At 42.8% G+C, this 15,259-nt stretch overlaps 1 gene segment (V, D, J or C); it reads right to left on the reverse strand.

Annotated features, from left to right (window-relative positions):
- Positions 1–11,928: 11,928 nt before the first annotated feature.
- LOC125992535 (T cell receptor alpha variable 13-1-like) lies at positions 11,929–13,661 on the reverse strand. The segment is given in 3 exon segments: positions 11,929–12,048; positions 13,227–13,549; positions 13,616–13,661. Coding segments are annotated over 3 exon segments (489 nt in total).
- Between the last annotated feature and the right edge of the window lie 1,598 nt (positions 13,662–15,259).

Raw genomic sequence — 15,259 nt, forward strand, 5'->3', positions numbered from 1 at the left:
GTTTTATGAATATTAGATCACTTCATACGAAAGCAGTTCTCGTTAATGACCTTATCACGGAACATAATCTAAATGTTTTTGGTCTTTCCGAGACCTGGTTAAAACCTAATGAACTGCTGCCACTTAACGAGGCCTCGCCTCCAAATTTTGTGAGCTCGCATGTGGCTCGTCCTCGAAAAAAGGGTGGGGGTGTCGCCCTCATCTCAAATTCTGAGCTTAGATTTAGGCCTCGCTCAATTCACGTATTTAAAACATTTGAAGCTCTCATTGTGCGATCCACTGCGTTACCGTCATTCTATCTTGTTGTTATTTACCGCCCACCCGGGGCTTACTCTGGCTTCCTGGATGAATTTTCAGAAGTTGTGGCTGATCTAGTGACAAATGCAGATAATATAGTTATCATGGGTGATTTCAACATCCACATGAATTCACCGTCGGAGCCACTGACTTCGGCATTTCAAACTTTAATCGATACGTTTGGTTTTACGCAAGCTGTACAGGCAGCAACGCATAAGAATGGAAATACCTTAGATCTGGTATTATCCCGAGGACTAGCAACCTCAAATATAACAGTACTGCCATACTCTACTGTTCTGTCTGATCATTTTTTAATAAAATTTGAAATTTTAGTTCCTTGTCAAAGACAAGAGAGCAATCAGAATTATAGCAGCCATAATTTTAACTCCATGACTGCAACTGCGCTATCTGAGTTACTGTCGCCGGCAACCGCCATGTTTCCCGCGTACAGTGGCTCTATCGATAATCTTACAAATGAATTCAATGCGACATTATTAAAAGCCATCGACTCTGTGGCACCGCTACGTCTGAAAACTCGCCGTAGATGGCCAACTCCGTGGTTCACAGATGAAACACGTACGTTTAAACAATTATGTAGAAAGCATGAGCGCAGATGGCGTTTAACCAAACTTGAGGTTTTCCATCAGGCATGGAAGGACAGCCTCCTGAAATATAAAGATGCGCTTATTTTAGCAAAAACTCGTTATTTTTCGCAAGTCATTAATCTTAATAAAAATAATCCTAAATACTTATTTGATACAGTGGCAAAGCTAACTCTGCGCCAGCCGACCCCCGATAGCTCCTTCCACTCAGCTGACGAGTTTATGAAATTTTTTGCTCAAAAGATTGAGTCCATTAGGGACGAGATCAAGAATACCATGCCAATCGCTCCGCCGGTTACTAGCGCTGGGGATCATGCAATAACCCTCTCAAATTTTAAAAGCGTGTCCCTTGAAATGCTTACAAAATTGGTTAGTACGGCTAAACAAACAACATGTTTACTCGACCCACTTCCAGCCAAACTACTTAAAGAATTATTTCCAATTTTAGGACCGTCCATCTTAAATATAATCAATCTGTCTGTTTCCTCTGGGATAGTGCCAATGGCCTTTAAAACCGCTATTATTAAACCACTACTTAAGCGAGCAAATCTTGACCCGGACTGTCTCAGTAATTATAGGCCAGTTTCAAACCTCCCATTCATAGCAAAACTTCTCGAAAAAGTAGTAGCACAGCAGCTTATTGATTACATGGTCGATAATAATCGATATGACTCTTTTCAGTCTGGTTTTAGAGCCAATCATTCTACAGAGACAGCACTTGCTAAAGTGACTAATGATCTCCTCATAGCTATGGATTCAAATACGTCGTCTGTATTGTTACTACTTGATCTTAGTGCTGCCTTTGACACTGTAGACTTCGATATTTTATTAGGGCGTCTTAAAAGTTGTGTTGGTATCTAAGGGTCAGCACTAAGCTGGTTCAATTCCTATCTATCAGGCAGGACGCACCGAGTGGTCCATGGTAATACGTCCTCTGAGCTTTATAATGTTACTTGTGGTGTCCCACAGGGATCGGTACTCGGACCGATTTTATTTAATATTTATATGATTCCGCTTGGGGGCATAATACGTAAATATAATATTAGTTTTCAATGCTACGCGGATGACACCCAATTATATATGCCGTTATCGATGACAGATCCACAGGACTGCTGTAATCTCGAGGCGTGCCTTGCGGAGATTAAACAATGGATGTCTCTCAACTTCCTTCGTCTTAACCCGGATAAAAGTGAGATGTTGATAATTGGTCCTACTCGTTATCAACATTTATTTAAGGAAACCACTATAACTATAGATAACCGTACTATCACTCAGAGTGATACGGTAACTAATCTCGGGGTAATATTTGACCAAACGCTCTCCTTTCAAAAACACATTAAGAATATAACCAGGATTGCGTTTTTTCACCTTCGTAATATTGCTAAGATTCGTCCTATCCTCTCGACTGGGGATGCGGAAACTATTATACATGCGTTCGTCACGTCGCGCCTGGACTACTGTAATGTATTATTCTCTGGTCTTCCTAAATCCAGTATTAAAAGTCTACAGTTAGTGCAAAATGCCGCTGCGAGGCTGCTCTCACGGTCAAGAAAATTTGATCACATTACCCCAATATTAGCCGAATTACATTGGCTCCCGGTCCATTTAAGATGTGACTTCAAGGTTCTTCTACTAACCTATAAAGCACTGCATGGCTTAGCGCCTTCATATCTCGTCGACCTAGTCGTTCCTTATGTTCCGTCTCGTAACCTTCGTTCGCAAAACGCTAGTCTTTTAGTTATACCGAGGGCCAAGAAAATGTCTGCAGGGTCTAGAGCATTCTCTATTCGGGCTCCAGAGCTTTGGAATGCCCTACCAATGGATATTAGAACTACTACCTCAGTAGAAACATTTAAGACACGTTTAAAGACACATTTCTATGAGATGGCCTTTAACTAACTTGTGATGGCCGATTTGGCCGGAGTTTGTTCTGTTCTCTCTGCCCACCTCCTCCCCGGCTGGGGAGGGGGTTAGGTGGCTCAAAAGCGGATAGCGGCTGGCTGGATTCTCGGGGACCAGTTCGGGATGGGGGAGCTGCGGCTCGGCCCCCTTGAGGACACTGCCAGGACAATCGAGGACACCTCCGACATCCATTTTTTTTCATTGATTTTCATATTATGTATTACTTGTGTACTCTCTGCATCCATTATAACCTGGTGATCCTGAAAGGGGGATCCTTCCATCTGTGGTCCCTTCTCAAGGTTTCTCATTTTCCCCTGGTAGGGGTTTTTTGAGTTTTTCCTTGCCCTTTTGGGAGCTTATGATCAGGGGATGCTTTGAGAATAATTGTCAATTTTGGCTATGTGAAGCCCTTTGAGACTGTTTGTGATTTAGGGCTATACAAATAAACTTGACTTGACTTGACTTGACTTGTGAGGTGTGATTAACTTCTACTTTATTAATTACCTCCATTGAACAATCTAATCACCTTTTGACTGCATCCTAGTAGATCCTAATACCCTATTTTCCCTTCTCCAAACTGTTAATGACTAAATGTCTAATTGTTAAGCTGGATGGGCTAAATGTGATTCTACTCTTATTTCTTACAAATTTCTGTTTCATCCAAATGTATCCTCTGATTATGATACTTTTTCTTTCTTCGTAATTTGTTCCTTATCTATTTATTTATCTTTTAGCAAGACTCCTCAGTTGTGTCAAACTCAGTGCCCAAGCAAGCTTCCATCCACTCTGACCCAAGCTCCACCAAGTTTGATAACGTCTCAGCAGCTTCATGCATCTTTCAGGTCTCGTGTGTCTTTCGCCGCACCTCATTGTCAGGTTGTTATCTTTGGTTGTAGTCTCAGAGTCAACTCATCCCTCACTCTTGGATGAGTCCATTTTCAACTGAGTCCATTCTCATCTTGTGAGTTCCTTCGTTCTTTGTACTTCGTCTCCAAGGATGTCGTTCTCCTCCAGGGCGTTGTGCTCCCCCCAAGCACAAATATAGTCCTTCTTTGCTCTTGCAAAGGTCAAAGGTGCCTTAGAGCCATGCACCATTTTTCTTGATGTTCTCAGCTGTCGGTGGAGTCTCGGGATCGAGTTTCAGAGTCACTGATGGATACTGAAAAAGACAGACTGGGATACCAAACTTAAATATTATCTTCCAATTTGACATAAATTCCGTAGTGCCTTCTGTTAATCAAACTTCAAATTCTACTATTATCAATAATCTAATCTATCTGAGAAGGACAGCGCCTTTCCTTCATGAGCGCTCGGATGTATTGTGATGGACCTCATTTGAACCATTTTAAATTGACAGATTACCCTAAACTTAAATTGCAAGTCTTAACTGTGATTTCTCTCAATTATACTGTAATTTCCAGAAGCTCCTCCTATTTTCAGGCTACTATCTATCTTTTGTTTTCCTAACTTTGATTTTATGCCATTCTCTCTATTACCTTTCCACCTTTCCTGATTTGAGCCTTCAATTTCTGATAAAGTTTCCAAATTTTGCCTAGTATCATCTCTATTTTGACCTCAGTATTAATGGTGTTATGCTCACTTTACAGATATTACTGAACTGTCCTGAATTTATAATTCACTGCCACTACATCGAATGCCATTTCTCAGCTGTTCACTTTTTCCATGTTCCTGTTAGGCTCCACTATTCGAATCTTCAAATTTTCATATAGAGTTTCTTTTAGGTTCCTGTGTGGATCATGTTTCACACAAACAGGACATGCTTAATTTTTTTTTTTTGCAAGAATCTAAACCAAAGGTAACTAATAGGTAACTAATAACTCATCTCCCCCCTGTTGTCACATAAGTGACACAACAGGCGTTGCCTTAAAAGTCATTTTGGCAAAACAGTTTTGTTATTGACATCGTCAATAACACCTTATCCATTATCACACCCTTTGTTGTTTGAACTAATATCATTTTCAATCTTGTCAATCCTTCTTCTACTTTTGGTGTCCACGCGAATGTATCTTTGACTGCTAACGGCTGTCCATGAGCCACTCCTGTTAGTGGCTTAGCAATTTCAGCATAGCATGGAGCCCAAGCTCTGCAGTAATGACAGAAAAAAAACATCAGTTGTTCTTTGTGGCAGGTTGTGGTGTGTCTAATATAACCTGTTCCCTGCTCTCCCTTTCGCTGAGAGTAAACCAAGATAGTTTACTTCTGGTTTTTACCCATCCTAACTTCTGTTATTTGACTTCACTTCCTCTCTGGCCTAAATGCTGCATGAGGAGAAAGGAATCTCATCCTTACACTTCCTTTGTTTCAAAAGCAATTATCATCATTGTAGACGAAAACTTGAATTTTTCTCTATATGGAGCCCTTTGAGACTGTTTGTGATTTAGGGCTATACAAATAAACTTGACTTGACTTTTAGATGAAAGCCTAAAACGAGCCATTCAATTCATGATAATCAGTCAACCACTGTGAAATAAGCCCTATTTTCTTTTCTTAGCATTAAATATGCTCAAAATCATTCTTTCTTCAAAGTTGTTCTACTACTTTTCACGTCGTAGTCTCCAACAACGTCAACCAGTCAAGCTGTATCTTGTCATTCATTCCTGCTCATTTGCATCTCACACACGCGCACACACACACAGGCACGCACGCATGCACTGTTCTCACTCTCCTCAAGCTCTCTTCAAGCTGTCCACACAGTCATACTACGTCATTTTTAATTCACAGTCCTCATTTGAATCTGTCCTATCTCAAGGTTCTTGGTAAAACAACCCACTCATTCCGATTTTGACATATTCCAAAAATTCACTCAAAAGATGTTTGCATTCAATTAATTCCATAAGCTATTCATTTCCACAAAATTTGCAAATTTAGGGCAATTTTCCTTCCACTCATTCTTAAAGGCAAATTCTACATTTCACCTTTACATTGTCCCAGTTTGAAATTCACATCATTCAGCCCATTCAAATCACACTGGGAAAGTCAACATCCAAGTCAAATCAACATTCCCGAAATTGCAAAATTAAAAAATTCATGTTTTCACGTTAAATTATTACTTCTTTGTATGGCATGCTCAAACTTGGCCAATAAAAGATTGATTAAAATTTCTGCAAAATTTTACAAAATTCATATTTCACCTCTAAGTTCTACACGTTTCAACTGATTCAGTTCTGCTCGAACATCATTCTGTTGCATCTCCTAAGTATTTATTCATCTTTTTTGCCTGCCTTTATCCCAATTTCTCCAAAAATTGCATTTTCCAGTTTCACTGTCTCCTTTTTTTTTCTTGCAGTGCAAATCGAATAGACCCCAGTCTAGTAACTTTCCTTGCACACTATTTTAGCCAATTTCAAAATTTTAACACATAGACACACATAAACACACAGAGAAAACAAGGACAACACAAAGGCCCACAACAAAAACACAGTGCACAAACAACATCAACAAACAATGCTGCGCAAATGTCTTCCTCTATTTGATGTTTTGGTTTTACTATTTTTATTTATTTTTTCTCACATTAGTGGCCTTTCAATAAGGTTTGACAACTGTATCATTCGCATACATCAGTGTCATTTATACTTTGGGGAAATTTAACAGCCTTGGTCATGCTTCTTGTTTGTACAGGAGTTCTTATTGACTGACCATGATATATTTTGCTATTATATAGGGGGGGGGGGGGTCAGGTCTTTTAAATTAGATGCATGTTTTGCATAGGAGCAGAAGGAGCTTCTGCCTCAGGCTCCTCTTCTTGACTCACTCCTAACAGTGCGCCTACGCACTATAGCTTCATTGTCTGACAATCATACTTGCGGCCTCAAGTTTGGTAACTTATTTAACGTATACTTCTCATCCCCTGATACATTGTCAGTAACACTTTGACGGCCCCCCACTTTAATCAATTTAGTTCAACATTTAAATCATAGGGATTTCTAAAGATGGAATGTTTCTTTAGTGCGATTGATTGATTGATTGATTGATTGATTGATTGATTGATTGATTGATTGATTGATTGATTGATTGATTGATTGATTGATTGATTGATTGATATCTTTAACAACAAGCGATAACAACTTTCTGTGGTAATTCCTGCTTCGACCAGTTTTCTGGTGAGGAAATCCACAGAAATTTGCCATTTCTTCCCACCATGTTACATGCAGCACAATAGCGAGTGATACGTGCTACCATTCACACACACATTCACACCGTGGAATTTTCTTAACACAGCGAGGTGTATTTCCGTCTACAAGTTCCATCTGTAGACCGAATTCCTATCACTTGGAATTCACAACAAGGACTCCGCCGTCCTTACCCCGGTACCCTTTTCCTGGGGACTAAAATACCCCAACCACGCGGCCAACAAAGAGGTCTCACCGAATCTCTGAGAGATTTCTTTTGAAGATTCCGTCAATCATCGCTGCCGAGAGGTGCTGAACCGGACGCCGGCCTGGTGGATGAACATTGTTCCCCAGGGCTTTCCTTCAGGCGTCCTGTGACCTCTGCCGTGCACGGATTCGGCGTCTTCAACACTCCTCGAATCAGCGAGCAGATTTTCAGGAAATCCCGGACGAGCCCCCAAAAATGTTGGGTTGACAACATTTATCTGAAATCAATCTCAGAGGCGGTAGGTCTTTTTGGCTTAGCGTTTTCTTCTGCGCAGAAGGGCGCACCCCAGACACACACACAGCAAGTGTGGCTGAGATCCGCACTCTGCTCGAATTTAGCCATGCCTTTTATTGAGAGAGAAACAAAGGGGCAAGTGTACATGATCGAGTAGGTTTCCAAACAGGAAGGACATAATTATTATCTCATTACCACAAAGGGGCAAGTGTACATGATCGAGTTGGTTTCCAAACAGGAAGGACATAATTATTATCTCATTACCACAGAGCAAAGGAGATACTCTTATGGTCGGAGCAGTATGGACGTCTCATGACCATTAGCTTAACAAAGACATAGTCTGTAGTGTGTCTGCTTCAGCCATCCCATGACAATCTCATGATCTGATCATGTCTAGCTAACTGTGGGGCTTATTGTATAGCGCGGCTAATGACTCCAGTCATTAGCCGACCATATGCCCCCAAGTCATTTTCACGAGGCTAGATGGTCACATACTGCGGAGAATCTTGCACACAAAAGTAGTTACATAGAATCCAATGATAAAAAGTATATCATTTCCAACAGAAATTGAGGTATTAGATGTGAAGGAATTTATATTACTGTACTACTATTAGATTACATTAAACTGAGGTGCAGATAGGAAGCTCATTACAGTGCAGAATGGAAAGAAGAATCCAAAATCTTCTTAGTTACAAAGTAAATTTTAAGGCCTGTTGGTTCACAATGAAAATATCATCCTCACGCTGAGTTGTTAGCATGTTATCACGCTGAATTGTAGCTCTGCTACACTGTGACCCATTTACTGTAACTTGTGAAATAAGGCGGGTGCAGGTGTTTTTGTACAGGCACGTCAGTGGATGTGTCAGCGTGGGCTGCAGGGCGCAGTAGAAGACTCCCGAGTCGCTGGGCTTCACATTGTCGATATGCAGAGGAGCTTGCGAGGTACTGGCGTTCACTCTACAGTGAAACCTCTTTGCGTACTTTTCCTCCGCCTTGCCGTGACCGAGCTTAGATCGGCTCAGGATGAACTCGGGCACTGCGTTTGCTTCTTGTTTGTACCAGAAGATGTAGTCGTTGCTCGCTGATTTGTCATAGCTACATTCCAGCGTCACTGTTTCACCCTCCACTGTTTGCACGTCCGGTGTCGGCTGGTGCACCGTCTGGCCGTTGCTTCCTGTTAGAAGGCAATAAAGTCAGACCTCTGTTGAAAGCGGCAATGACCTGTTAACCTTACCGAGGCTCCAAGCGGCCATCAGCACATATACAAGCGCACAATTCATGTCTGCACTCCAAGTCTGCATGAGCACTGACTTGTAGCTGAGGAGGCAGGGCCTTCACTTCCTCTTGCAGTGACATCACACATGCACCTTGCCAATCGTGCTCTGCTGTGAGTAGAAGAAGAGTGACCCCCTGAGTCGCAGCAGCGTACTGTGGTTCTATTTAAACCGCCAAACTTAATCATTTGGTTGGAGTTTGGCTCAAGGTTTCTCACACTGTGCCTCAGGGGAAAGTACTAAAATTCATTTTTGGCCAAGTTGAACTGGAGACAAAATTTTTGCCATCCTTGTGTCACCATGGGTCATGAAGATGTACGTCTGTGTACCATCGGCATAACTGAAAGTTAACTCCATGTCTGTTGACGACATCATCAAGGTCTTTTAAATTAGATGCATGTTTTGCATAGGAGCAGAAGGAGCTTCTGCCTCAGGCTCCTCTTCTTGACTCACTCCTAACAGTGCGCCTACGCACTATAGCTTCATTGTCTGACAATCATACTTGCGGCCTCAAGTTTGGTAACTTATTTAACGTATACTTCTCATCCCCTGATACATTGTCAGTAACACTTTGACGGCCCCCCACTTTAATCAATTTAGTTCAACATTTAAATCATAGGGATTTCTAAAGATGGAATGTTTCTTTAGTGCGATTGATTGATTGATTGATTGATTGATTGATTGATTGATTGATTGATTGATTGATTGATTGATTGATTGATATCTTTAACAACAAGCGATAACAACTTTCTGTGGTAATTCCTGCTTCGACCAGTTTTCTGGTGAGGAAATCCACAGAAATTTGCCATTTCTTCCCACCATGTTACATGCAGCACAATAGCGAGTGATACGTGCTACCATTCACACACACATTCACACCGTGGAATTTTCTTAACACAGCGAGGTGTATTTCCGTCTACAAGTTCCATCTGTAGACCGAATTCCTATCACTTGGAATTCACAACAAGGACTCCGCCGTCCTTACCCCGGTACCCTTTTCCTGGGGACTAAAATACCCCAACCACGCGGCCAACAAAGAGGTCTCACCGAATCTCTGAGAGATTTCTTTTGAAGATTCCGTCAATCATCGCTGCCGAGAGGTGCTGAACCGGACGCCGGCCTGGTGGATGAACATTGTTCCCCAGGGCTTTCCTTCAGGCGTCCTGTGACCTCTGCCGTGCACGGATTCGGCGTCTTCAACACTCCTCGAATCAGCGAGCAGATTTTCAGGAAATCCCGGACGAGCCCCCAAAAATGTTGGGTTGACAACATTTATCTGAAATCAATCTCAGAGGCGGTAGGTCTTTTTGGCTTAGCGTTTTCTTCTGCGCAGCAGGGCGCACCCCAGACACACACACAGCAAGTGTGGCTGAGATCCGCACTCTGCTCGAATTTAGCCATGCCTTTTATTGAGAGAGAAACAAAGGGGCAAGTGTACATGATCGAGTAGGTTTCCAAACAGGAAGGACATAATTATTATCTCATTACCACAAAGGGGCAAGTGTACATGATCGAGTTGGTTTCCAAACAGGAAGGACATAATTATTATCTCATTACCACAGAGCAAAGGAGATACTCTTATGGTCGGAGCAGTATGGACGTCTCATGACCATTAGCTTAACAAAGACATAGTCTGTAGTGTGTCTGCTTCAGCCATCCCATGACAATCTCATGATCTGATCATGTCTAGCTAACTGTGGGGCTTATTGTATAGCGCGGCTAATGACTCCAGTCATTAGCCGACCATATGCCCCCAAGTCATTTTCACGAGGCTAGATGGTCACATACTGCGGAGAATCTTGCACACAAAAGTAGTTACATAGAATCCAATGATAAAAAGTATATCATTTCCAACAGAAATTGAGGTATTAGATGTGAAGGAATTTATATTACTGTACTACTATTAGATTACATTAAACTGAGGTGCAGATAGGAAGCTCATTACAGTGCAGAATGGAAAGAAGAATCCAAAATCTTCTTAGTTACAAAGTAAATTTTAAGGCCTGTTGGTTCACAATGAAAATATCATCCTCACGCTGAGTTGTTAGCATGTTATCACGCTGAATTGTAGCTCTGCTACACTGTGACCCATTTACTGTAACTTGTGAAATAAGGCGGGTGCAGGTGTTTTTGTACAGGCACGTCAGTGGATGTGTCAGCGTGGGCTGCAGGGCGCAGTAGAAGACTCCCGAGTCGCTGGGCTTCACATTGTCGATATGCAGAGGAGCTTGCGAGGTACTGGCGTTCACTCTACAGTGAAACCTCTTTGCGTACTTTTCCTCCGCCTTGCCGTGACCGAGCTTAGATCGGCTCAGGATGAACTCGGGCACTGCGTTTGCTTCTTGTTTGTACCAGAAGATGTAGTCGTTGCTCGCTGATTTGTCATAGCTACATTCCAGCGTCACTGTTTCACCCTCCACTGTTTGCACGTCCGGTGTCGGCTGGTGCACCGTCTGGCCGTTGCTTCCTGTTAGAAGGCAATAAAGTCAGACCTCTGTTGAAAGCGGCAATGACCTGTTAACCTTACCGAGGCTCCAAGCGGCCATCAGCACATATACAAGCGCACAATTCATGTCTGCACTCCAAGTCTGCATGAGCACTGACTTGTAGCTGAGGAGGCAGGGCCTTCACTTCCTCTTGCAGTGACATCACACATGCACCTTGCCAATCGTGCTCTGCTGTGAGTAGAAGAAGAGTGACCCCCTGAGTCGCAGCAGCGTACTGTGGTTCTATTTAAACCGCCAAACTTAATCATTTGGTTGGAGTTTGGCTCAAGGTTTCTCACACTGTGCCTCAGGGGAAAGTACTAAAATTCATTTTTGGCCAAGTTGAACTGGAGACAAAATTTTTGCCATCCTTGTGTCACCATGGGTCATGAAGATGTACGTCTGTGTACCATCGGCATAACTGAAAGTTAACTCCATGTCTGTTGACGACATCATCAAGAAGGAGCATGTACAAGTTAAATAGCACTGGGCATAAGATCGAACCCTGCGCCACACCACGTGTTCTTATGGATCTTAGAGAAGCAGCTAGTATCGAAAATTAATTTGATTAGATTTGTTTATTTCGGCAAGTACAACATACCTATTACAACTTCATTTCACATTTTGTTTTACATGACTTGTCGAAAAGGTGAGGGGCCAGACAAAGTACGGCTCAGAAGACCTCTTATGATAAATAAAATATATGGACCTAGTTTTCCCTCGCCCGAACACGGGTCACCGGGGCCCCCCTCTGGAGCCAGGCCTGGAGGTGGGATTCGAAGGCGAGCGTCTGGTGGCCAGGCCTCCGCCCATGGGGCCCAGCCGGTCACAGCCCCCTTCCCACGGGCTCACCACCTGTAGGAGGGGCCGAAGGGGTCGGGTGCAAAGTGAGCTGGAGCTGTGGCCGAAAGGTGGTCGGTGCCTATCGTGGCGGCAATCCCCGAACCCGCTGGTGGACACCGGCGGTAAGGGATGCCGTCAAGCTGGAGAAGGAGTCCTATCGGGCCGTTTTGGGCCTGTGGGACTCTGGAGGCAGCCGACTGATGTAGTGATGAACTGTGGTTTTCTGAAGTTTTTCTGAGCCCATTTGGTGATATCCTAGTTTACACACTCATGTCAGTTTTTACGGCAGTGCCGTCTGAGGGATCGAAGGTCACGGTCATTCAGTCTTGGTTTCCGGCCGTGACGCTTACGTGTAATGATTTAACCAAACTCTCTGAACCTTTTGATGATATTGTGGACAGTAGATGTTGAAAACCCTAAATTCCTTGCAATTTTGCTTTGAGAAATGTTGTTCTTAAACTGTTCAACTATTTTGTCACGCAGTTTTGGACTAAGTGGTGAACCTCGCCCCATCCTTGCTTGTGAATGACTGAGCATGTTTGGGGAGGCTCCTTTTATACGCAATCATGGTACCCAATTAGCCTGGTGACATGTGGGATGTTCCAAATAGGTTTTTCGATGACCTTTTCTCAGCTTTCTCAGTATTTTTTGCCATCTTTCCCAACTTCTACCGGAAGTGTTGCAGTCATGAAATTCGAAGTTAATTATTATTTGGCAAAAAACAATTAAGTTTATCAGTTTGAACATTAAATATGCTGTCTTTGTAGTGTATTCAATTGAATATGGGTTGAGAAGGATTTTCAAATCGTTGTATTTTGATTTTATTTACATTTTACACAATTTCCCAACTTCAACCGAATCCAGTTTGTAAATAAATAAATCAAAACTTATGCTAAATTAGGTTCCACAGTAAATTAAATTCCAAGTTAATTCACATATTCAAGTTAATTTGTTAAAACATATCTTTACATTTACTATGTTTGAAAAATTATTTACCTACACATCTACTCCTTCTTTTGCATCTGCCTAAAATCTGCTCGCTCTCGATTGGCTAGTTTTGGTCAGGTGGTGAGGTGTATGAGAAAGTGTGCCTTGAGGGCACATTTTGTCACCCTGAGTTGCAGCTTTGCTACAATGTGACCCATTTACTGTAACTTATGATATAAGGCGGTGTTTTTGTACAAGCACACCATTGGATGTGTCAGCGTGGGCTTCAGGGCGCAGAAGAAGACTCCTGAGTCGTTGGGCTCCACATGATCGATATGCAGAGGATCTTGGTCAATGTTGAGGTTTAAGTTGCAGTGAAACCTGTCGGCGTACTTTTCTGCTGTCATGCCCTGACCGATCTCAAAAGCATTCAGAACAAACTCGGGTGCTGCGTTCCCTTCTTGTTTATACCAGAAGATGTGTTTTCTGCTCCCCAGTCTGTCATAGGTGCAGTCCAGCGTCACAGTTTCACCCTCAACGGCGGAGATGTCCCGTGTCGGCTGAAGCACCGGCTGGCCGTTGCTTCCTGTCAGAAGGCAACAAAGGTGCTCAGACCGTTGAAAGTGGCAGGGACCTCACATGTTGACCTTACCAAGGCTCCAAGCGGCCACCAGCACACATACAAGCGCACAACTCATGTCTACACTACAAGTCTGCGTGAGAACTGACTTGTAGCTGAGGAGGTGGGGCCTTCACTTCCGGTTGCAGTGACATCACAAACTCACATCACTTTGATGCTTAGAAGTTCCATGAAAATATATAACTTTATTTTCAACAGTCTGCATTTCATTGCCTTTAGTAATTTTATGACACACTTTAACAATGTTCGTTAAGCCCAGGGCCTTCAGACTCGGAATTGATGTCCTATAACAGATACAGTAGAACAGGGGTGTCCAAACTTTTTGCAAGGAGGGGCAGTTTTAATAAAGTGAAGGGGCCCAGGGGCCAAGATTTTTTTTTAACTACAAAAATTTAATGCAAATACACACTGTTATAAAAAAAATTCATTGTCACAATTGTCTTTATTTTTCAAATGACAAAATAACCAAATATAAGCCACTCAGGCAGGTGTGAACAACGCTAAAAACACAAATTCTGCCTTTCATTCATATCTGAAGAGTCAGATAATATCGAACAAACTGTATGAAATACCTTAAACTTACATGAGTTTGAAATTCTTTTTGCCTCATGAACATTTTAAACTGGAGTCATAAGTAATGCAAATTTGTCATTTACAATATCTTTCAGCGGCTCGGTGGCGCACTGGGTAGCACGTCCGCCTCACAGTTAGGAGGGTGCGGGTTCGATTCCACCTCCGGCCCTCCCTGTGTGGAGTTTGCATGTTCTCCCCGGGCCCGCGTGGGTTTTCTCCGGGCACTCCGGTTTCCTCCCACATTCCAAAAACATGCTTGGTAGGCCGATTGAGCACTCCAAATTGCCCTTAGGTGTGAGTGCGAGTGCGGATGGTTGTTCGTCTCTGTGTGCCCTGCGATTGGCTGGCAACCAGTTCAGGGTGTCCCCCGCCTACTGCCCGATGACGGCTGGGATAGGCTCCAGCACGCCCGCGACCCCCGTGGGGACTAAGCGGTTCAGAAAATGGATGGATGGATGGACAATATCTTTCAGAAAGTAATAGTTTGTGTCATGTCTACAGGTTCATAACATCAACAGTATTAACATGACCACTTCGTAGCTTGCTTTAGTAATATTTACTTTTGACTCACAGCCCCGTGTGAAGAATCGCTGTTGTGATGTCAGTTCAGCTTGGAGCTGCTTCACTTTATCAGCGCAGTCACTCTCTGTTAGCTTGTCGTATGTGTTAGCATGTTTAGTCTGATAGTGTCTCTTTAGGTTGAAATCCTTAAACAAGGCAACCGTCTCTTTACTAATTAGACAAACACAATTGCCTTGATCTTCAGTGAAGAAGTATCGTAATTCACATTTCTCTTGAAAGCGACGGCCCTCAACATCAACTTGCCTCGTTTTCTTTGCAGTCGCCATGGCAGAAATGAGCAGAGAGGTGTGGTCTTTTGGTAATAGGAGGAATTACAATTTCAAGTTTCATGATTTTTTTTAATCCAGTTTGACAGTGCAGTAATGTAAATAATACATTATAAGACCGAAGCTGCGGGCCGTATGAAATCTGACCGGTGCCGGATTTGGCCCACGGGCCGGATTTTGGACATTTTACGCTACAAGAACCTTGTGAGAAGCTTGGACAAGAACCTGATAAGAA

Source organism: Syngnathus scovelli, chromosome 22, assembly GCF_024217435.2.
Source record: "Syngnathus scovelli strain Florida chromosome 22, RoL_Ssco_1.2, whole genome shotgun sequence".
NCBI classification, from domain to species: Eukaryota; Metazoa; Chordata; class Actinopteri; order Syngnathiformes; family Syngnathidae; genus Syngnathus; species Syngnathus scovelli.